At 33.0% G+C, this 23850-nt stretch overlaps 2 protein-coding genes across 6 annotated transcripts in view; both read right to left on the reverse strand.

Moving 5' to 3' along the window:
* Nucleotides 1-3292: 3292 nt before the first annotated feature.
* On the reverse strand, nucleotides 3293-12242 carry LOC126974885 (sulfotransferase 1E1-like). 2 transcript variants are annotated; one of them, XM_050822589.1, is made up of 8 exons: nucleotides 11742-12242; nucleotides 9449-9586; nucleotides 8918-9017; nucleotides 7526-7718; nucleotides 6386-6512; nucleotides 5850-5944; nucleotides 3786-3966; nucleotides 3293-3608 (listed from the first exon to the last, which is right to left on the reverse strand). In XM_050822589.1, the coding sequence occupies exons 1-8, from the start codon at nucleotides 11827-11829 to the stop codon at nucleotides 3493-3495; spliced, it is 1038 nt and encodes a 345-aa protein (XP_050678546.1). In that variant the 5' UTR covers nucleotides 11830-12242; the 3' UTR covers nucleotides 3293-3492. The 2 variants fall into 2 exon arrangements, with proteins under 2 accessions (XP_050678546.1, XP_050678547.1); XM_050822590.1 differs by lacking the exon at nucleotides 8918-9017.
* A 4095-nt stretch (nucleotides 12243-16337) lies between these two features.
* Nucleotides 16338-23850, reverse strand: part of LOC126974882 (sulfotransferase 1E1-like) — a 63432-nt gene continuing 55919 nt past the window's right edge. The window contains exons 6-9 of one of the 4 annotated variants that reach the window (XM_050822582.1): nucleotides 23532-23658; nucleotides 23012-23106; nucleotides 19550-19730; nucleotides 16339-17037 (exon numbers count right to left, since the gene is read on the reverse strand). In XM_050822582.1, coding sequence (XP_050678539.1) covers nucleotides 16922-17037; nucleotides 19550-19730; nucleotides 23012-23106; nucleotides 23532-23658 — 519 coding nt within the window. In that variant the 3' untranslated portion in view covers nucleotides 16339-16921. Of the gene's footprint in view, nucleotides 17038-19549; nucleotides 19731-23011; nucleotides 23107-23531; nucleotides 23659-23850 lie in introns of all 4 variants that reach the window. The other 3 variants (XM_050822585.1, XM_050822584.1, XM_050822583.1) reach the window with 3 other exon arrangements.

Consider the following 23850-nt stretch of genomic DNA (forward strand, 5'->3'; position numbering starts at 1 on the left):
GCAGCTGCTGAGGAATTTGCCAGTAAAGCAAATATTTTTAAATTCTCATCTCAGGATATTTTATATTCAAAGCAAGCTCGAAATTCGTACGGGCGGGGGGGTAGTGTAAAGATATCTTTTATCGATAATTAGCTTTCTTTAAAGGGAGTTGTAATCGATAGACAATAAGTTATTTAAGTTTATTTTAAAATTGTTCTGTAATGATTGTTGTAAAAATACACTACACCCTAGGTATTTAAAACTAAACAGCTTCGTGATTTTGTTTTTATAAATTATAAAGGAGTTGAGAGATAATTATTGTGAATAGGGAAGAACTTAACAATAACGGTTTATTACTTGTTTGACATGGTACGTAATTCGAAAGTAACCTATAAAAAATCGTACCAACTTACCTATTTGCTGCTCAAGAAATTACTCAGAAAACAGTGGTTTTGTAAGTTAAACTTACGAAAATAATTTATTTTTTACAAAATTGACCCATTCATTAATTTATTAATAATTGTTATAGTTTGTAGGCTAGTTTATCTTGTAGGAAAGTATAGATAAAATAGAATTGTAGGGTAGGTATGCCTTACATCTTACGTAATACAAAGCAATCTAATTGTTAAAAATCGTACCAACTTGCCCGTTTGATACTCAGGATTTTTTATGGAGAAATGAGCATTGCTAGACCTTTAGAAATTTGTACATACTTTTTTTGACATTTGTCCACGGTACACCGCACAAGGACGTTCATTCCACAGCCTGCTAGGTTGTACGTGGGAGAAAGTTCTTTGAAAACTAATAAAAAAAGTTTATCTAATAAATAATTTGTTAAAATTATTAAGATATTCGAAAAACACAAAAAAGTAGCCATGTTTAGGTATTTGGTGATGATTGCTAAATAAGTATAAAAAAGTATCGATAAACTATAATTGTGAGGAATTCCCTATTAAGGAATTATTTTTTCGTTATTTTAAGTGAGCACTGAGCACCACTTTAGTTTATCGCGAGTCTTCTGGGCAAATAGGCTAATTTGTATTTCGCAGTGATTTCATACTTTTTGCGCGATTGCCTCAAACGATTGACTAAGAAAAACTAATTGTACTTATTAATTGAAGTTCTAGCTAACTAGCGCAGTAAGTAAAAAGTAATTGTATTTGATAATTTAACTTTTAGCTAGTAAAATTAATAAATGCAATTAGTGAAATAGACACTCATTAACTAGGTACTTGACTTTGTGTATGTGTAAATTGTGTTTTTAAGTTCGTTGTTATTATTATTATTGCTGTGAATTTGACATATATTTTTCAGGACAACATTGTACGGTGATGTAACTTGTGTATTTATCAAGAATGTGGTGGACATTATGAAAATTTACGTTTCCATTATTATTCGAATGCACAATATTCAATTTAAAGTTCAGTTCAGATAGGTATCCCGAAATAAAAAAGTGTTCGTATAAATGAACATAGTGAATTTAAATTACGTCGCAAATTATCAAACGAATGTAAGGTAAAGCCGACAACTTGCCGCCTTCGCACATCGTTCCGGGGTCAAGGTAAGTTGTCTATATAGACTGTTAAATTTTACTACATTTAATTTAATATTTATTTTGTTTGAAAATTTCACTTTTTCAATTTAAAGTTTTTAATTGTATAATTAATTTTGCGATAGTTCTGTGGACTAGTATTACTTATATTTTATTAATTTCATAGGTATGCAGACCATACTGTATATAATTTATCTTTGCAAACAAGTTGCTATCTCCTCCAATGGAAAACAACGCGTGTACCGAAGAGTTCTGATAAATCTGATGTTATAAGTTATCGATCCATAGCAATTCTATCTTCACCTGCTAAAATATTTGAAAATGTTCTCCACACACGAATTTATTTACAGGTAGCTAAACTTCTTAATAATTCACAGCATAGTTTTAGATGCAGAAGATTAGATTCTAATTTGTTACCATTGACAGAATTCATATCAACACAATTTGATATGAGATTACAAGTACATGTGCTTTGATGTAATGAAGTAGATGTTGGCACAGCCGGTGTAAGAAGCATAGCCCGTGCTACCATCTGCATAGCAATGGATGCTGAGATTTGTGGCATATCTTTGATATGCCAAAAAAATAGTGTAGGAGATAGCACGCAGCCTTGCGGGACACCAGCGTTTATGGGTTCTAAATCGGAGCATGCGTGAAGGAAAAAGCGTGCAAGTCTGTCGCCAATTTTGCCAATGTGTTTCGACTTCTCCTCAGCAATAACTCTTTTACGAGACCTGGAGGCAATAATGGCTCCAGGTCGCAGGTAGTGTTTTTTAAGTTATAACATATATTCATATCCTCAGATACCACCGCATTGATCCAAGCTTAATAGCACTACATATTGATGATTTATTTGTAGATATTGTACCGCCTGAGCCCTTCCTTCACACGTGGGATAAATATAAGTCTTCTCTCTTATATGGCCAGGCATAATATATCTGATATAATAAAAAATACAGCATAAATAGTATTAGGTATAAATCACAACCACGCAGTGGAAGGGACTTATAGGCAAACGACGAGTAGGCCGGACGTAAAGACTGGCAAATTATCAGCAGATGCGTGACTAAAGTTGAAGGAGGCCCTCAGGCCTCCTCCAACTTGAACCCGAGGAGGGGTTAAATTCCAAAAATAATTCATATGAATTATTATTATTAATATTATTAACACAAAATACAACTGAAAAATAAATAAAAGTAGAATTATATCTATATAGCACTTATCGAAAGTGTAGTACGTGGGACACTATACAGGTTGTCCCAAAGTTATGGGATATGAAGGGAAAGTACCTTAAATATCGTAGATAGGCTATTTTAAAATCTTTGATTGCAGATTTACTAACTCTTAGAAATAACATAAAGTCTTCTTTCAGTAAAATACCATATCTACGATATTTAAGGTACTTTCCCTTCATGACCTATAACTTTGGGATGCCCTGTATAGAAAAAAATAGCTGCTCCACAGATGAAATGTACTTCTGAAACTTTGTAAATCGATTGATATGCGACTATTAACTATTATAGGAACTGTTCAAGCGGTTTTCGAGAAGTTTTCGGAAAATAAGGAGAGTTACTTCTCGGTCGCCAGTGCCACGTTCGTTAACTAGTATCGGGATCGTGGTAGCCCTGGAATTACCGCCGCTGCTAGACTTGCGTAAATCTGTCTTGCGGGACGGTAAGGGTGGCAATTGGTGCCGAAAAAATAGAAGATTCTTTTATTATCTTAATCACAATAGGAGTAGTATATAATTAAAGTAAAAAGAAAGTTTTTAAGTATTTATTTCGAAAATTTCAGTCAGATTTTCTTTAATAAATTTTAATAAGTACGTTATTTGCCTAGTCAAAATATTTTATAAAATAACCCCTACAGCGCTCAGTAAATCATGAGATGATCTAATCCATTTGAATCGTGGAGATACGTAAGTACGTATCTAAATATAACAGCAGTTTAGATGTGTATCTTCAATTATTCATACTAGGAAAGCGCAGGTCCGTGTTTTGTAGGTTTTCGCTGATCCAACGATCCGCTTCTAAAGTCATTTCAGCATCGAAGTGGTCTCGCCAAGTCCCGGACTTACCTGGAGAAAATAAAGTGAAAGGACACAAATTACGTAAAAATACAATGTATCATATATATGTGGCCAATCTACATACACTATACATCAGAACAGAAAAAATAGTTTCCTTAATGCTATCTATGTTGCACTAGCTATTTAAGTGAAATATTATGAAAGTAGTTCAAAAACCAGCTTTACCTTGTCTTATAAAAGCGCCATCTTTTGTAAATATACCCTTTTCACTCATTTCTTCGAGATTGACTGCCTTGTTCTTCTTGAAATTGTCAAATGTCAAATGTTCGGACAATTCATTTAATTGCTCGTTTGTCAGTGATTTACCGAAGAACTCTGCAACACGCTGCACATTGCCTCGAAGGTCCTGTTTGTAATTAACGATTGACATTTTATATGATTGTGGAAGAAAATGTAAATAAAACATATTATGTATATTATGTTTAATGACTTAATTTTCTAGTTAATATAGAATTGTAAGCGTTGCAAGAGAGTTTGGTCGGTGATGATCACATATCATTACCGACATCATTCAACTAAGACCTTTCTTAGTTTAAAGAATTCTAGTTAACTTTTTTATTGCAATTACGCAGTTGATACAGAAATCAGTGCAATAGGGACAACTACAGCTCCATATAAAAATCTTGAGTATAATCACAAAAATCAGAGTTTCGATCTCGACAATTTCCTCCTGCCAAAGTAAACCAATCAAAACGAAATTCTCTAAACTGAATGGGAACGAAATATACTAGACTATTTCGTTCCCCGAAATATACATAATAGTCGGACTGGTTTTATTTTTCAGCTTCTTGTTGTTGGATTTTTATACTAACCAGTGTTCCGTTTACCGTTAAACTGTTTGAAGTAATTAAGCAATTATAAAAATATTGATAAAAGCAAAATACGTAGAACGATAATTATAATATTGATCTTTTAAAAGGAGACCAGTTGAAAACGTAATAGGGTATTGTAGAGTAATTAAATTAAAATTTCGTTTATTTCAAAGATTGCATATACATTTTAGTGGTTGAGATATCCCAGTATGTTGTCTTAGGACACTTGTTTTATCCTAATTTTCAAGAGAAATAAACAAAAAATATTAAAAACCAAATTTTACAATTACCGCACAGTTAAAACAAGTCTGAAAACTGTGTATGTGTGTGTGTGTGTGTGTATGTGTGTGTGTGTGTGTGTGTGTGTGTGTGTGTGTGTGTGTGTGTGTGTGTGTGTGTGTGTGTGAGTGAGTGAGTGTGTGCATGTGAGTTTGAGTTTGGCCTTTGTACCTTTAATTGGGTTCCATAGAATGCGTGTGCTTGTCATGTCAGTCTGATCAAAACAGTTAGCCTATGATTTATAGCTTTTCTACAAAGATGTAATGTCATAGGACACATTTTTAAGTCACGATTTATCTATATGTATATACTCTTTCGCGCTTAACCACTGATCGTGTCAAGATTAAACTAACCCCCATTCGATTTTTATCCTACCTATATGGTTTATGGCTACTTTTTTTTATTGTTTTTGTAATCAGACGAATAAAGTTTAATTTATTTCCTTTTAAAATTCGACAGCGATGCGGGCGGAAACGGCTAGATTAATTATATAAGTATTTTTAATGAGAAATAAATATCTTTAAACCTAGTACGCTGATTGACAGCTACTCGTATACTGTCGTTCAGCAAAAGTAGTGTGGACAGTAATAAGAACTTGAGCTGTAATAGGATAGGTTGGTTTCTGAATTTTGCTCTATTTACATCTTGATGTTCTAAGTGGGCCTCGTATTAATTTATAGTCGCTTGTAAATAGGTCATTATTTATATACATAAACTATATTTATATTTAATAAAAATATTATTTATATTTTAGGAATACAATATTATAAGCATTGACACACTTAGTATTAATCGGAGAGATCCTACATGTAAAGTAATTCTTGTTCATATATTGAAAGGCACCAATCTTTTTAAAAAGACTCCAAAGACTTACAACGTCATATAAGACAAGAAAGCAAGAACAACAGGAATAGGAATTAACATGGAATAAAAAAAAGTAATGAATTAAATCGAGGAAAATATGAATAAATAAAGATAGTAGAGTTTGTAACTAGGAGTGATAATTAAAGAAACATACCTTTTAAATGTCTTACGAAATAAGAATCTGATAGAGAGACAAATAACGATCATAAGTGAGCGTCAAATTGAAACGTAAAAATTAAAGTATGTTACAGTAATTTTCAATCATAATAACTACCTTCAGAAGATCTTCGTAGAATAAAAACAACAGGTTGGGATGATTACGCTTCTCCCACGCCTCTTGAACACTTTGGAAAAATGGTGACCAGATCACTGTAACATCAGAATAAATATTTTAATAAGTTTTTTTTTTTAATAATTCTATTCGAATGCAGGCGTTTCATCTGTCTCACTACGAATCTATGGACTAACTTAGTTTTTCAAAATAAATTTCGTAATTTCTAAAGACTCAATATTGGCGATTTTATTTTTATTATAGCAAGCTACTTCTTCGAAAACTGACCATAATTTGTACCCCAAGGAATTTAGATCTGGGCTCTATAAGTCCAGTTCTAACACAGTCTCTTGATACACTTTGGCTGAAGTTCTACACTCCTCTATCACAAAAATGGAGCTTTTGTGACTGCCTTATAGGATACTTTTAAAATTTACTTTGTAACTTTTAAACATTAACGTTTCCTTTTATAATGTTATAAAAAATTATGGTTTTAAAAAGAAAAAAAAGATCTGAGAAAATTATTTATTGAGACTTACCTTGAGAATTCTTGAAGAATTTCCAAAATGTTTTGAGGTCGGGTTCATCGTTCATATTCTTCATCAGCTTATTATGATAGTAGAATGACACTACCACGTCTCTCGGTTCACGGGTTATGTACACCATCTAATTAAGAAATATGGAAAACATTAAGAAAAATAAATAATAAGTCTTATTTGCATAGGAGGCCAGCTGGTTAGGCAAGACCACAGCAGCGACTTTTTCTACCGTGAAGCATAATGTGCAAGCATAGCTATGGTGCCGTAGCTAGCGAAATTTCTGGGCTTTCTGTCAACGCAAACATGGTCGAAAAGGATGTTGTTTCATACAACGCATACCGCCAGTTGATGACAAGCAAGAGAAAGCGATAGCATTGAACGAAAAATGGTGTGCAGAAATTCCATAAAACTTCTTCCAGGAAAAACGTATCGTTCAAACGTTGCGTATCAAATCCTTACAAAATTGTGAAATAAATATTTATCATATAGAATCGCAATTACTTGCGCGAGGTTTCTATCGCAATGTTTTATTTACTTTTACAATTTCTGAGTACGTACCTACATTATCAACGGGCAAAGTTCAGGGATAAATTGTGTAAAAAGCAGATATTTCGAGAGTTATACTGAATTTGTTTCTTGAAATTTGTATTTTCTGCATCGATGGAAATCTAGATACAATGCCGAGATACCTATCAGTTATTTTATTTTAAGAAAGACGAGTTAAAACGCCATAATCACGTACGAGTGTTTGTATTTTAGTTTCACAAAGCAGATCTAATAAAACGCGGCATCAAACCTACATACGAGTAGCTCCACAGGAGCTGTTTATTCCTACGTTTTACTTTACTGCTAATGATGTTGGAGTTGAATGAAGAGTTCAGGAATGCGAAAGTGCTCTGACTTAATTATAAATGCGTGGTCACTTGAAAGTGAAGGCAAGACTGGCCTCTAAAGGCTTGGTGTACAGTAAGGCGAGACAGTACTTCACTATAAGCCACCGCCTGCAACTATAAGTCGCAAATTCGGCCTTGCATGGAGTACTGTTCTCGCCTCTGGGCGGGCGCTCCCTACCACATTCTAACCTTTGAATGCTAACCTGGGCTGGATCACCCCAAAAGGACAATAATTGTGTTCATGTACCTTATTGTTGTCGAGTAAAGTCGGAGGTAGTAGTGACAGAGGCAAATGAGTCTTGATAAAGCGGGGCGATGTAGTTGGCATTGTGAGAATATCATCAAACTTCATTGGTATCAGTGCTTTCTTATCCTGCTCCGTATAATTAATCATAATCTCATTTGTTTCGGTGTTTATGGCTCCCTTCAAACCTTCCATTCTGGAAAAATAATATTGACTTATTATAAATCTGTAGTAGCTTATACATATTATTTTTATGCAGAAATATAAATTTATTATATTTGTAAAAAGGTCTTTATATATTTATATAAAGGTATTTATAAAAATAAATTATAAAGATGAATAAACTTAAAGTCTACGATTTTTTTCTCAAGTTTCTCAGGAGTAGGTTAAAAAGAAGTGGCATGAAACTACGAATTATTTTAAATACCAAAGGAAAAGGCCTGGCAGTTAGTCTGGATATAGCGAAGGCCTTTGATCGTGTGTGGCATAAACTTGGCCGGAAGAAACTTTGTCTTGTATCGACTCCGACGAAAAGGTCGCGGAATGGGGTTAAATTAACATTATCCTGTGTAACCCCCAAAAGACTCAAGTAAGCGCGTTTAGCACTCAGAATACCCCATTTGTCGTATCACTGCTCTTCAACAAAACTTCCCCTAAAGCCACGCCTAGTATTCGAATACTTTTTCTAGAAATCTCAAGCTATTGCAAATCTCGCGGTCATCTGGAAGGCAAAGCCAAATTGAAGAAGCTGAGCGTCATAAAAAGACCACGGCTAAATTTAAGCCGGCCCCTCTATCAATCGGAGGTCCAGCCACATCACGAGTATTGCTGTCATCTCTGGGGCACCCCACTATCAGCTCAAACCTAATGTCCACGTGCAACGCAGACCTGCTCGAATTGTCTGGAATCCAGTGCTCTGTGAACGTGTAGAGACGTCATTTTACTGTGTCTCTACTACCGCATTTATCACGGGAAGTGTTCTAACTCGATTCCTGCTGCCTAATTCCACAATCGAACGACACTCCACAAACTAGGATATTATACCTACCATCTGAATGGTGGGTATAATGTCCTATCCTATCCGTGGTGTTCCTCCACAGCGCGGTTTTCAAGGAACTTTCTTCCACGTACATCTAAGCTGTGGAATGAGATACAGCATGGGTGCATTGAAAAAGCGTGTACACTCTTCTAAAAGGCCGGCAAGGCTCCTCTGGGTAGCAACTTTGCAAGAGAATATGGGTGGCGGCAGGCGCCCGTACGCTCATTTGTCTTCTTCTTCCATAAAAGAAAGGTAGGTAATGCTCTGGACATTCAAGTTTGAATTTAAACAAAAGAGACTACATACGTAAGTGACTGGCTAAAAACTAAAAAAGATGAACTGAAATTGGCACTTACTCAAGAAATGGAAACCTTTTATTAAGAATGACGGTTTTAGCTCTATCGTAATCTAAGTTATTATTGATGAGCCATACCAACTCTTGAAGCCATGTTGTACCTGAACAATAATTAAGTCAAGTCAAATTGAAGTAATTGTTGGTTAATACTTATTTTTCTTGTTTAATTTAATTCAAATTAATTTTAAGCAATTGATAGCTAATGTTATTAAATTAACATCAATTCCAAAGCGATTAGGGCATTTAACAACAGAAACGCGAATGAAGCTCTATCACTGAACAGATGAACTGAATAGGTACGCAATAGAATAGCTAGTACGCTAACAGACAAAATAATAGAAAAAGTTATTAACGGTATTGAAAGTGCAAAAAAAATATAAAGACGTCAATTTAATGATGAGCCACAAATACCGAAGAGCATATAAATCAACAAGGTAAGAATAGCTGTATAAGCCACACAGATAAAAACACTGTGGGATCATTTATGAAATAGTGAAATACCAATAAAGATTAAAACTAGATGGGTACTTACCACATTTAGGGAATGAAGCAACGAAAATATCGTCCTTCCGCAGCTCTAAGTTGTAAATGCGTTCAGCAAATTTTTCATAAATGTTTGGAAAAAAGTATTTTTGTGGACCAATGCGAATAAACTTCCAAACAACCCCACCTTGAAATATATAATTAGGAAATATTGTAGGATAGTAATTTGAAATATGATATCAAAAGCTTACGACAATTCGCGAAATACACACTAAAAAGGCCTAAAAAGCATAAAAGGCATTTATTTTATCATAATTGATTCCTTGAGAATTATTGTGATGTAATTTCTAGTATTCGAGTACTAGATACTACTACTACTGTAAGGATTATTTTAAATAAAACTCCAAAATGTAACGTGTAATCCTGCTGCTTTGTTTAAAACAGTCATATACCTGTTTGTTATAAGATTAAACTATCATCATTACATGGCAAACGTTGCTTTGTCATATAAATTAAGTTTATTTGTTACGGTTCGTTCCATGTTGATAGTAATTTGTTCTATTTTTTAATAAATTCGATACAACTATCGCCATCTAATTTGACTCAACCAAGACATTTTCACTTTGCCATTGTGGTTTCTGGATTATTTTAAACATTTAAATAAGATGGTGCCTTGTATTATTTTTTTAAAGTGAAACTTTTATTACATCGTGTCAAACTTTTTCGTCTGTGTGTTGCATGTCGCGTGACGGTCGGGTGGCGCCTATAGTTCACAGCAGCTGACCGTGTAGTGTATAGACTATGTGCCAATGGTCCACGCTATTTTGTTTGTTTTTTAAATATGTGTGTATAATATCAATAATTGTTAAGTATTATGTATGTCGTACTCTCCCTGATTAAAGATACTGATTGAAAAGTATTCGGAATCAGTCACCCCATGTAAACTGTATGTCTATATATACTTGAAAAAGAATTGAAAGTATTGAAAAGTATTCAAATTTCATCATTTTAATCCTTTTCAATGAATATTTTTAACCAGGACTAAGACACAGAGTTCAATAAAAATATTAGTTGGAGACTTAGTCTACTTTTATTATTTCCCATTATCATTCCAATTTTCCAAGTATAAAATTAAGATTGATAAAGCAATTTTTATACCCATATATACATATCCATACAAAACATTATACAATATTTTGCGATATTAAAATGGAGTGGGATGATAAAGAGAACCAAATTATTGTGATTGCATTACACAAAGTAGGTATCGAGCCAATTGCAATTATAAATAAACTTTATTACTATATATAAACAATCGAAATATAATGTTGCCAACTTCTTTCATATATTATCTTATCAAGGTTAAAAGAAATATATCTACGTCACAAAGAGTGGTATTGTAATAACTGCATGAACAAATTAGTTCCTAGCATAATTATTCGAACGTGAGGAGGTCTTGTGAACTAGAAAGATTATTTTTGATAATAATGTTTCAGAGTCTAAATGGTTTTTAACAATTATGAAAAGAAAATAGTCCAAATAGTTACGTTGTCTTTCTAATGTCTAAATAAAATATCGGGTTGAGGCAGTCAACGAATATGTGCCCAGTGCGATAGTCTGATATTGACACCAAAAATTTAAAAAAATGCTGCGGACTAAAGAGTGATAAAGCCCTTAGTGATGAAATGGCTGCCTGAATGGCCAAGGCGCAAAATGATACCTAACTGTTGAAAGGTCCTCCCTACAATGTGATCAACATGATAGTCGAAACGTAGCTTTGAGTCGAGCATTTAACCCAAGTAATTAACTCAGCCCCATTTATAATGTTGGGGCTATGTTTCCGACTAAATGTTATTACTTTACACTTTTAGGATTTAAAAAAATAGTTGATTTCTAATAAAATACCTTTAAAAATTTTCTAAATCGGTCTTAAGTTAAGGCAGTAATTACGGTTGGCTTTATATTATAGTTCTATAAATCTAAGTGTCGTTAGCATATTTAAGATGACCGAATTCCTGAAACAGCGTTTGTTATTTATTTAATCCGAAAATAAAAGAGAACCGAGGTTTGACCCTTGAGGAATACCAGAACAGACTCAGAGGTACTTATAAACTTTTAGAGACACAGTTTGACTATGGTTGCCCACAAGTGTAACATATCATATACAAAACCTTCTCCGAAATACGCTGCTTCTTATGGTATCAGTCCGTAAGTATAAGCCCGATCGGTTCAGTAGTTTTCGCAGTATAACCGGACAATAAAACCGGCTCTTCATTTATTAGTGTAGATAGATTTATAATTTTTCCGAACTTACGAAATGGTAACAATAAAATCAGCCTCACCATTATAGCAGCGCGTTACTTCCTTATTTTCTTCGTCACTTAGCCTCTCAATTTCAAACGGAAACTGTTCTTTTTTGTTTATTCTCATTTTCACTACAATAATACAGAAACAGCTTCACCCCCTTGCGACAGTTATCAAATGATTGAACTTTATTACATAATATTACTCTTTATCAAATATAATAATTTAATCTCTTTATTCATCTCTTATTTTAAAGGTTATCGTGGTTTTATTGCAATAGTATTATCAGATAAGTTCTCTAGTATATTTCGTCGTGGAAAAATATCGAATTATCCATAATCATTTGAAAAAAATCTGATAGTGATAAATATATTATGTAATTGATGAAAATGGGATAAATAAACCACAAAACGCTAATCAATAGTTGTGTAAATAGTTTCTTCGTCCCTTTCGTTGACACGCACGTGCACCGAACGACGTTTTTAATACATTTGCGAAAAAAAAACAGCATATAGAGCGACGTGTCTGCGGAATGCTGAATGCCGATAAGGACAACATATACAATAGAACAAAAAAATTATGCGATATAAAACGTTATGCACAGCACGGTACAAAACAATGTATGTAAAAAAAACTATTTATTTTTCCGATACAACCCGTTTTGCACAGTATCAGCTTTCGTGGGCGTACCGGAACCGAGTAGGTATTGAACTGATGTGAAGTGATTATTCTTACAGTACTTAGACTACAAGTAATAATTATACATAGTTTGAACAATTCTTGAAGAAAAAATTAAAAACACCAATTCAATTTAAAAAAATCACTAGTGTAGAAAATAATAACTTTTCGCACGCTAAACACACGCGTACTTTTAAAAATGTACATTTTGATTTAAAAGAAATGTTTTCACACGTTCTCCTGCTCGTCAATTTTCATATATGTCACGAAATATCAGTTATCTCCTTCCAAAAAGCATGAAATGTAATTAATCATAATAATTTATTTTATATATTTAAATTTAAATTTTAAATAATGTAAAATATCCCCAGGAAGAAAAATTATTTCCATCGTCCATCATAAGCACAGGCAAAAGATTCAAGTCTCCACACCCAGCAATATATTGCAACCCTTATAGGGTTGGAAAAAAAATTCCTGATCAATGCGACAACTGTTTTCAGCAGACCTCTTTTGATGACACTGCCTAAAGTAAAGTGAAGATACCTCGGCTTCGCCTTAACCATCAATTACATGTGATCTGAGACATTTCTTAATTTGCTGCCCTAATTTGTGATATAAGTAGACCAAAAAAGGCACCGCATCAAAGAATTTGGTTAACTTAATACTTTCAGAAATAGGCGCCGTAGTGGTACCCATAATCTAGCCGGCATCTTGTGCAAAGGAGCTCCGAGATTTTACATAGATCTTTAATTTTAGACCTTATAACCTAGAGGTTTTATATTTCATCGTGTTGCTATTGATATATACTTTACTTACATCTTGGTCAAAATTACTTATCTCCGGCATCCATTTTAGAGTCTATGATTTGTGCCTTGGTATACCTACCTGTCCGTCAGACGCTTCACTCGTCCCACAAGTCTTGTGCAGGCATCAATTTTTCGATAATTGCAATGAGTTATAATGAAATAAAACAAGTTAATTTTAAACTAATCATTTATTTATAAAAAATTAGTCAAAGTCGTTTTGTGTTTAGTTTGGCCAAGTCAGTGACGAAAAAATATTTTTTCATCCTTTCTTTTGAAAATATTAGATTTTACGAGTGCACAAAACGAACCATTTTTATCAGAGACTTTGAGCAAGCTTATAGTAATGTTGAGGATAAAAAGGTTTCGTGGACACGTTATAAACTCTGTTTTTTTTTCATTAATAAAACAGTAGTATAACATGGACATTTTTAACAATTTTAGCAAATTTGAAGAAATTAATAAACGCACGAAAAACAAGACCTGTTTCCCGGCGCTTTTTTTTTTTAATCTTACGACATTGATATAGGCTCGGGCTCCAGACCTATTCAGAATTGAAATGAATTAATTTGGTAACATATTTTTTTTAATTCAATAACCTACCGTATTTTAAAATTTAATATCTTTTATGTCTTAAAAAAACAAATGAGGCTAATAAATTAAAGTAAATATTTAAAAATAACTAATTCTATCTTTGAACTTTTTATTGTGTTTAGCTCATTTTCTTTGCCTTAATATAGATACATTTATGAGTAGATCCTATTGTGCACTTGTGCACAGAAATCGATTTTGTGCAGCCTATATCGTGCACAAATAAGCAATTTCAGAGAATGAGAAATGAAAAATATTTTTTCTCCTCTATCCATTCGAAAAGGACGACTTTCTGCTGTAGCAGAGGGGTACATAGAAGATTCATTAAACAATATGTTATGTTTTTAAAGTGATAACCCTCACTTCTAGGATTAATACACAAATAAAATTTGAAAAACAAAATTTTATGGGGGATTCGAACCCACGACCTCCGGCGTTCCGTGCCGGTGCTCTAACCAACTGAGCTAACCGTTCCAGTACCGCCTCGTTATAAAATTCTGTTTGCTTTGTTCAACTCTCAGGTTGTGGCTTCATCTACAGGATGTACTTTACAGTTGATAACCTGCTCAACCACAATATTTGCATATTAGGAAATTGACTTGAGATGTCGTTCTTGCAAATCCAAACAATATGTTATGTTTTTAAAGTGATAACCCTCACTTCTAGGATAAATACACAAATAAAATTTGAAAAACAAAATTTTATGAACGATGCGGGATTCGAACCCACGACCTCCGGCGTTCCGTGCCGGTGCTCTAACCAACTGAGCTAACCGTTCGAGTACCACCTCGTTATAAAATTCTGTTTGCTTTGTTCAACTCTCAGGTTGTGGCTTCATCTTTCATTTTCATCTTCAGATTCATTAAATTGCAACCTTCAGTTAATCCATCCATTTCACCGTCTTCGCGCTCATTTACGATGAGCGCGATGAGCGCCACGTCACATTTTCTTCAAAATGAACCAGATTCGAACATTATTTCACACACACAGAATATAAAATCTACAACAATCTATATTCCTAATAAAACTGTAACAATAAATTTTTATAAGTGCGAAAATGTTTGAAATGTAAATATAAGTTTTTAGTTGATTTATTATTAGATACTATTCAATTTCAATTTAGTTGTTACTCTTTATTTTATTAAATAATAATATTACAATAAAATATGAGGCACTTTTTATTCACCTCATTCATCACCTCTCATAGTGGGTGATGAAAAGTAGAGTGTATCACTCGGGAGCAAAATATATTTTTGGCTCGTACGCGACGTACTTTGAATCCCTAGCTACGTTCAGGATTCTATCTCCTGTAGAAACTTTGCTCTAGATTCAAAAAAGCGTATAAATATTATGATACAATCTACTATTTCGTATCACCTGCTGAAAAATGACATATACTGTGACTAGTTATATCTATTTAAAGTTGGTCATTCAAAGCCTCTTAAAAACAGTGACATAATATTTTATTTAGGCTCTAGGAACTGAAATAATTTGTAATTGGAACACTAAAATAATAAAAGTGTTGATTGAAACCTGTCTAATATTGATACGCGAAAAAAACCACATATTCAAAAATCCCTGGAGACACTAAAATTTTATAGATTAAACCCAAAATGTTATCTCTCATCGACATGATTACACTTTTAGTTTTTTCAGCAAATAAAATGAAGGTTTCGACATTATTTTTTATAAAAATTATTACGCTCTTTTGGTTTACGCTGCACTCGTGACGTAAGACACTGCTTTATCCTCTTGTTACATAATCTATTATTTCTCCCTCCTGGGCGGAAACCGTCAACTTTCGTCCCGCTGCGCAAAGCGAAGTTGCCGCTGCCGCTATTTATGCTGCAGAAGAGGGCTATTCGCGCTATTTATAACCTAAGGAATCATTGAGAGCAAAATTCAAAGAAATTAACATCTTGACTGTTGCTTCTCAATATATTCTTGATAATGTAATGTATATTCATAGGCACATAAGTGAATTTGCTAGAAACTGTTGTAACCATAATGTTAACACCAGGAACAGACTTAAGCTTATAATACCTACTACTCGGTTAAATAGAGTTAGCAAGTCTTTTGTGGGGCGATGTATATGCTTTTATAACAGGATCCCAGAAAATGTTCAAAACAAAAGAATTACTTATATATTGATTATACACTCATGAGAATAATTGTACGTGTTGTATTTATATACTATCAAAATGGATTAATGCTCACCAAACCTTGTTTCCCTGAAATAGTAATATGAATAACCAAAATGACCATTCTAAGTAGCTTTAGTGTAATCAAATTATCCAACATGGATGCAAAAATTGTCGCACTAAAATTTTTGAAATTAAAATCTAAAGTTGGTTAGATTAGGTTATGTTAGAACAGTTAAAACAACGTACGTACAAACTGCGTACGACGAATTGTAGTCGTTTCCCTTTATTTCCTACCCTTAAAAATGGCGCTTATACACAAGTTAATTTATTTACCTTAAACATTTGTTGTAATAAAAAAATAATATTGAGAGTGAAATATTTATTTGGCTATGTTATAATAAAATTATATTCAAATACATAAAATAATAAACAAGTAACATGTGTTTGGAATACGCAATATTATATTTGATATTCAAAAAAGAAATATTATCAAGCGTTAACATTTTTGCCTCGTTAAAACTAAAACTAAATTCAAAGTTGTGAAATTAAATATTGGTAGCACCTATTTAGCGATAATATGAAATATTTGGTCTGAATTTAACTTTAAATGTGTTAAGGTATAACCCCCTTATTCATAATAGTCTGCTAACTTAAAGCATTGCTAATTCTCACTCTGTCTTCTTCTATTGACCTAATAATCATAAACGAATGAGAAAAAACACTCCTTAGCGGCTGTTTAAAGTTAGCGGACCATTATGAATAAGGGGGTCAATCCTTATGGTATAGAATAATAAGGAAAATAGGTTCATTTCTACAATACTTTATGAAACACAATCTATTCTGGCAGGTATTTCGTTTTTTTTTGGTAGTAACATAGGTACTTTACTAGTAGGCGTTTAAACACAAGCCGTATGTAATTTACAATTGAATAAGAAATTGCGTAAATATTCAGACATTCTAAGTTTTAGTTAGTTTTGGTTTTTGTAATAATATTATATATCTTCAACTTTCCATGTTTGGAAAGCGCAGGTCCGTGTTTTGTAGATTTTCACTGATCCAACGATCTGCTTCTAAAGTCATTTCAGGATCAAAGTGGTCTCGCCAAGACCCGGACTTGCCTGGAGAAAATGAAAAAAATATAAAAGGGTGAGTAAGAAAATTAATAAATAAATAATATTAATATATAATATATGAATTATACTGATACATAATTCATTATTTGATTGAATATGGCCAAATACCCATAGCCATACGTGTAGTTACACTTTTAAAGGGTATTTTAATATTTATATAATTTTAATCGTTACAAACAATTTCGTTTTATAGCAATTTATAGAATTTCTTATAAATTATTTACCCACATTTTTTTTCATAGCAGGTGTCAATCCTTATATATTGTTAGTCAGCTTTTTTCAGCCAATCAGCTATTTAATTCGCGTAAAAAAATCAAGTCTCTCTTATTATAGGTTACCTTAACTTATTAGATCCAAATACATTTAGAGCGTTAAGGAGTAACAAATATACGCATAAACCGATAAGTAAACATACAAACGTTCGCCTTTATACTCTCATCTGCTCATACTAATGAGTGTGATTTTTTATTGAAAACCTATAAAACCTCCAACTAAACAGATCTTGATCAGAAAGTAGGGACAGACTGACTGACAAGCGTAAAAAAATACCTAACTGCTACTCCACTGATGTCACTGTCCAAATCGGGTTCTAAATTCAAAATACGCAGCTTAAACCGAAAAGTGTTTACATTGCTGCCCATTGACCAAAAATATTTTAAACAACTGGAGTAAACGCAGAAATGTATAGACAGAAGTAGAAGCTTATTATAGTGTCATTTGTGGCATTTGCCATATTTCGGCTTTAATTTTGCATGACGTGCATAGTCTATATGTATAAAACGTCTTTGTTTTCTAACAATTATCATTTTGGCTGTCACACAGCACATTATATATATATATATATATATTATATTATGTATAGAACATGAAGTTTTGAATAAAAAATGACACTAAAAAACTTCATAATATTATAGTTGTTAGTTGGTATTCGATTGGTTCGATCTCGTTCGACATGTTTCTCGTTAGTCTATACTAGTTCCACAGAAGACATATGTATCAGTACAGAAAGTAAGCCTTGTTGATAAAATACTTACCTTTATGTGCGTACACTCCATTGAAGTAATAGGGTTGTCAGGTTATTTTTCTAACCGACTTTAAAAATAGAGTTTTCACTTATAGGGCGTTGCAGAGTGTAAAAAAGTAAAATGCGTAAGAATTTTATGTATAGTATATGTATGATACGTGATGACTGTTATGTAATGTTTTTACACAACATTTTATTTAATGTTTTTCTTGGAAATAATTTTTTTGGAGTGTTTTTTTTAATTTTCGTTTAATTTTTTTTTGAAATATTGTCGGGAATCCTTGATATATGTGTTTTTAAGCTTTGTCCGTTGAAGTTTCACTTCTACCACCGTCTTAAGGAACTCCTCCCTGCAGTCATCCCACGAACATGTCTAGACGGGGCAATTATTGTTGTGAGATAGCGGATGTAACTTTTCAATAAAATCAAATTGGGTATCATTTTCGAGATTTTCAGGAGTGTCGAGATTTTCGGGAATGGAATAGCAAATATGACACCCATTTCAAGATCCAAGATGGCGGATGTGACATTTTCAATAAAAAATCAATATGGGTATCATATTTGAGATTTTTGGAAGTGTCGGTGAATTATCAATTTTATTTCAGTCTTTGTTTCTTTTAAGTCCACCATTATCGGCTTCAACACCCTCGAGAACCATGAAAACAACACCCATGGTAAAAAAATTGATAATTTCATGTAGCTCCAACTTTGGTAGCACTAGCTGGTATTAGTTTCAACACTCACAAAAACCATGCAATACACATGCAGGTAATTTTGTCCAAAATAAATAAAAGTAAAAAAACATCCTAGAAAACCATTAAACCACACTCTTAAAAAAAATGATAATAAATATTGCAGCCGCCATCTTAGTTAGTTCACGAATTTATTATAATCGATCTCACGGACTTATAATTCGAATATGTACTAATTATAATAATAATATAATAATAAATCATTCTTATATACTATACTACTGTATACTTTAAATAACGAAAACTGGAGTTTTGATGAAGCCGAGTTCAAATAGCCGTATAATACGCTGGTATTTTTAAAAATATCGCGGAAACAAATAACAACGTGACACTCGACTCGTATTGACCGCGAAAACTGCTTAGGGGCCTCGTCGATGCGCATGTTTGTGTGAGTGTGCCATTTCGAATGTTTGTAGGGAGTTTCCGTACTGGTACATATGTCTACTGTGCTAGTTCTGCCTCGTCAAAAATCTGATTTTAAACGCGACAGAACCAGTGTAGACTAGGCTAAACCAGTTTATTTATGTTAGGCTCAACTTTTTCAGCCTAGGCTAAACGGGTTTGTAAAACTAGTTTAAACTATTCTATTCCGGTTTATCCTATCGCCTAAGGTATGAACTGATTACGCCTAGGATATACTAGTTCGTTCTAAAACTCCGACTTTGGTCGGTAACATATACAACAACTATTATTTATAAAAGTAGTTCAGTACCAGCTTTACCTTGTCTGATAAAAGCGCCATCTTTTGTAAATATACCCTTTTTAATCATGTGTTCGTAATTGACTGCCTTGTTTTTCTTGAAATTGTCAAATGTCAGATGTTCGCACAGCCCAATTAACTGTTCGTTTGTCAGTGATTTACCGAAGAACTCTGCAACACGCTGCACATTGCCTCGAAGGTCCTGCATCGTAAATAATAATTTGTAATTTTAATTGAGATAGTAACACATAGTTTATACGACGGTGTTATATCTGACCTAGGCTTTATTTTCAGGTCAATAAGATATGGAAATTGTTACAAGAAAGCAAGGTCGTAGAATAAGTCATTACAATAATATATAACAATAAATCATTACAGGGGTAGCCAGAGACCACATCTCTCACCTAAAAATGCCTTACATTAGATTATATTGGCTACTAAGTGCGGGATCCTGCGAACTACGAGATCCCGTGGGATCGACAATTTTCACTACCGCAAATACCGAGATTGGAGATAGACTGCAAGATTAAGCTATTATTTTAGAAAATTTAATCCAATTCTGTATAATTATCAGATATATGAAATAACACAAGAAAGCGTTAAGGAGTTTGAGATTTGCGGGTAATCCTGGATGGTGAACTCATAATTAGAGGGCACTATGATCATATCATTAATAAATCATAAAATGCTTGGTATCATTTTAAGACAGGGAATTGAGTTTAAGAAATACTTAATGTTTAACTTAACAACGCTTTTGTCAGGTCACACCTGGAGTATGCGTCACGTTGGCGGGGAAAGTATTCAAAATAAATAAATTACACATTTAGAATTTCAACAAAATTAGGATTCTACGTTGAATTTTTACCGTTATGATTTAAATAATTTGAAAGACCGTCACACTCATAGAGACAATATTTGGTCATAAATTATTACAGAATATTGATGCTGATTCTGGAATACGTTGGAAGAGGGCAGCGCAGGACCGATCGTCGTAGAAAGCTTTGGGGGAAGCCTTTGTCCAGCAGTGGACGTCTTTCGGCTGATGATGATGATGATAAAAGCTGTCCTTAAACATTAAGTAAAATAGGATTACGCTGCAGAAGGCCTACATCACGGTGTAAAGATGTATTAGATGTTGCCTATGCGAGAACCGTACACGGAATGAACAGGTTTATAATTCGGGCATGAAGCTGTTACAATATAGTTTACATTTGAGTCATTGATATTATATTTCATGAAAAGGTAAATACAGGTGGGTTCAGATCGCTGCTTGGTGATAGTGAAATAGTAGATTGTTAACCGAGGGTCGAAAGAATCAATTCCCGACCTATTTAGACGCCAAAGCGCACCGAGGTCGGCTATAGTCCGAGTAGGAATTGATACTTTTAATCGAGTTAAACACTCTACTTTTCATTTTGAATATGAGGAAAATAAAACTAGTTGTTTATCTAAGCACAGATTAGTATCCCGCCAATTTATTTATACAAGCTTTTTAAATTTCAAATATGGTACTTACCGCGTAATTGTTGCGGCTTATTCCGCTCAAAGAAGTTTGCGCTAAGTTCAGACTGGTTGTTTAGAAAGTCACATGGCCGCAGCATTTTTTCTAATTAGTTCTTTTTTACATAAAACTCTTCGCATTTCTATTTTTAAAGTTCATTCCGTTAGGTGGGAAGTAATTTGTATGAGTTTTTCCTTCTCTATGGAGGGAAACAGTATTTTCCACCCAATAATCAAATAAAAACAACATTACTTTCCGAGTATGAGAAATGAAAAATATTAACTGTTTTCTGCCCATTCTAATTTTTTTCTATCTCTCACGATTCAATTCATTGTAGTATTGTGTTATAAGTGTTTGTAGTATTATGTTATAAGTGTTTGTAGTATTGTGTTATAAGTGTTTGTAGTATTGTGTTATAAGTGTTTGTAGTATTGTGTTATAAGTGTTTGTAGTATTGTGTTATAAGTGTTTGTAGTATTGTGTTATAAGTGTTTGTAGTATTGTGTTATAAGTGTTTGTAGTATTGTGTTATAAGTGTTTGTAGTATTGTGTTATAAGTGTTTGTAGTATTGTGTTATAAGTGTTTGTAGTATTGTGTTATAAGTGTTTGTAGTATTGTGTTATAAGTGTTTGTATTATTGTGTTATAAGTGTTTGTAGTATTGTGTTATAAGTGTTTGTAGTATTGTGTTATAAGTGTTTGTAGTATTGTGTTATAAGTGTTTGTAGTAGTGTGTTATAAGTGTTTGTAGTATTGTGTTATAAGTGTTTGTAGTATTGTGTTATAAGTGTTTGTAGTATTGTGTTATAAGTGTTTGTAGTATTGTGTTATAAGTGTTTGTAGTATTGTGTTATAAGTGTTTGTAGTATTGTGTTATAAGTGTTTGTAGTATTGTGTTATAAGTGTTTGTAGTATTGTGTTATAAGTGTTTGTAGTATTGTGTTATAAGTGTTTGTAGTATTGTGTTATAAGTGTTTGTAGTATTGTGTTATAAGTGTTTGTAGTATTGTGTTATAAGTGTTTGTAGTATTGTGTTATAAGTGTTTGTATTATTGTGTTATAAGTGTTTGTAGTATTGTGTTATAAGTGTTTGTAGTATTGTGTTATAAGTGTTTGTAGTAGTGTGTTATAAGTGTTTGTAGTATTGTGTTATAAGTGTTTGTAGTATTGTGTTATAAGTGTTTGTAGTATTGTGTTATAAGTGTTTGTAGAATTGTGTTATAAGTGTTTGTAGTATTGTGTTATAAGTGTTTGTAGTATTGTGTTATAAGTGTTTGTAGTATTGTGTTATAAGTGTTTGTAGTATTGTGTTATAAGTGTTTGTAGTATTGTGTTATAAGTGTTTGTAGTATTGTGTTATAAGTGTTTGTAGTATTGTGTTATAAGTGTTTGTAGTATTGTGTTATAAGTGTTTGTAGTAGTGTGTTATAAGTGTTTGTAGTATTGTGTTATAAGTGTTTGTAGTATTGTGTTATAAGTGTTTGTAGTATTGTGTTATAAGTGTTTGTAGTATTGTGTTATAAGTGTTTGTAGTATTGTGTTATAAGTGTTTGTAGTATTGTGTTATAAGTGTTTGTAGTAGTGTGTTATAAGTGTTTGTAGTATTGTGTTATAAGTGTTTGTAGTCGTGTTGTAACTTATTGAGTTTAGTCATTATTGTGTTTATCTGTGGTTTTTATCACTAGGTACATTGTAACAAACAGTTAATTTTTTTGATACTTCACTGATGAAAGTGTTAGGTTTAAGTTTTGTTTCTATATATTTATTATTGTAATACTGTTTGTTTCCTCTAAATAAATATAAAAAAGAAAAAGAAGATCAATCGAAGAGAATCTAACGGACATACAGCAAGATATAAAAGAAAGAGAATCTAATATTACTGTAACTGATTTTTGTTCACAGGTCGTAAACAGTTATCCACGCTCGGTATTAACTCCTTAGTATTTAGAAAATTACACCACAAGTTAAAGGTAATAAATTACCTTAAGAAGATCTTCATAGAATAAAAACAAAAAATTGGGATGATTTTGCTTCTCCCATGCCTCTTGAACGTGTTGGAAAAATGGTGCCCAGATCACTGTAACATTAGGAAAAATGATCTTTTGTAAGATTTACACACAGATTAAGTAGGTAACGCTTAGTTGAGTATGTATCATAATAGTTACTAAGACATTCTCGCTTTAATCTTTCGGGCGGCTGCATCTACGCATACGTCTACAGGTCCCATGGTCGTAATGCCAAAACGCAGGGCGCCTATTTCTGCCGTGAAGCAGTAATGTGTAAACATTACTGCTTCACGGCACTGGAGCGCTGGAAAATGGGCCGGCTTGAAGTATTGCCGATCTCGATTTATGACGCCTATCTTCTGCGAAGCCAATTTGGCTTCGTCCTCCGGATGGGTTGTTGGATGGTTCAATATTAAAATAATTTAGTTATAGTACAGTAGTATATAGTACGCATATAAAGAAAATAATACTTAAAAATAGATAGTATTAGGTTTACCTTCAGAATTCTTGAAAAGGTTCCAAAATGATTTAAAGTCGGGATCATCGTTAATAAACCTTGTTAATTTATTATGATAGTAGTATGACACTGCCACGTCCCTCGGCTCACGGGCTATGTACACCACCTAGTTAAAAAAAAAATTATAAATTATCGTCAAAATCAAAATTAAATACGACGGGAAGACTACAGCAACTGTCAACTCCAAATGTCACGAGGGGCTGCTGAAAACCAGTGTTGTGTTGGTGTCTTCTGCACTGACCAACAATATATTGAGTCAGCTGTTTTTAGCATGGAATCACGCGCCGCACAAATCTTT

Source organism: Leptidea sinapis, chromosome 34 (genome assembly GCF_905404315.1).
Source record: "Leptidea sinapis chromosome 34, ilLepSina1.1, whole genome shotgun sequence".
Classification (NCBI taxonomy): Eukaryota; Metazoa; Arthropoda; class Insecta; order Lepidoptera; family Pieridae; genus Leptidea; species Leptidea sinapis.

What these genes read in the sequence shown, in the direction of transcription:
- LOC126974885 (XM_050822589.1), bottom strand. Translation starts at nt 11,829, where the DNA reads ATGAGAATAAACAAAAAAGAACAGTTTCCGTTTGAAATTGAGAGGCTA. An exon ending in AGTAACGCGCTGCTATAATG is followed by an intron (nt 9,587 to 11,741) that starts GTGAGGCTGATT and finishes ATATATTTCAAG; the next exon opens with GTGGGGTTGTTTGGAAGTTT. An exon ending in CTTTACTCGACAACAATAAG is followed by an intron (nt 6,513 to 7,525) that starts GTACATGAACAC and finishes TTTCTTAATTAG; the next exon opens with ATGGTGTACATAACCCGTGA.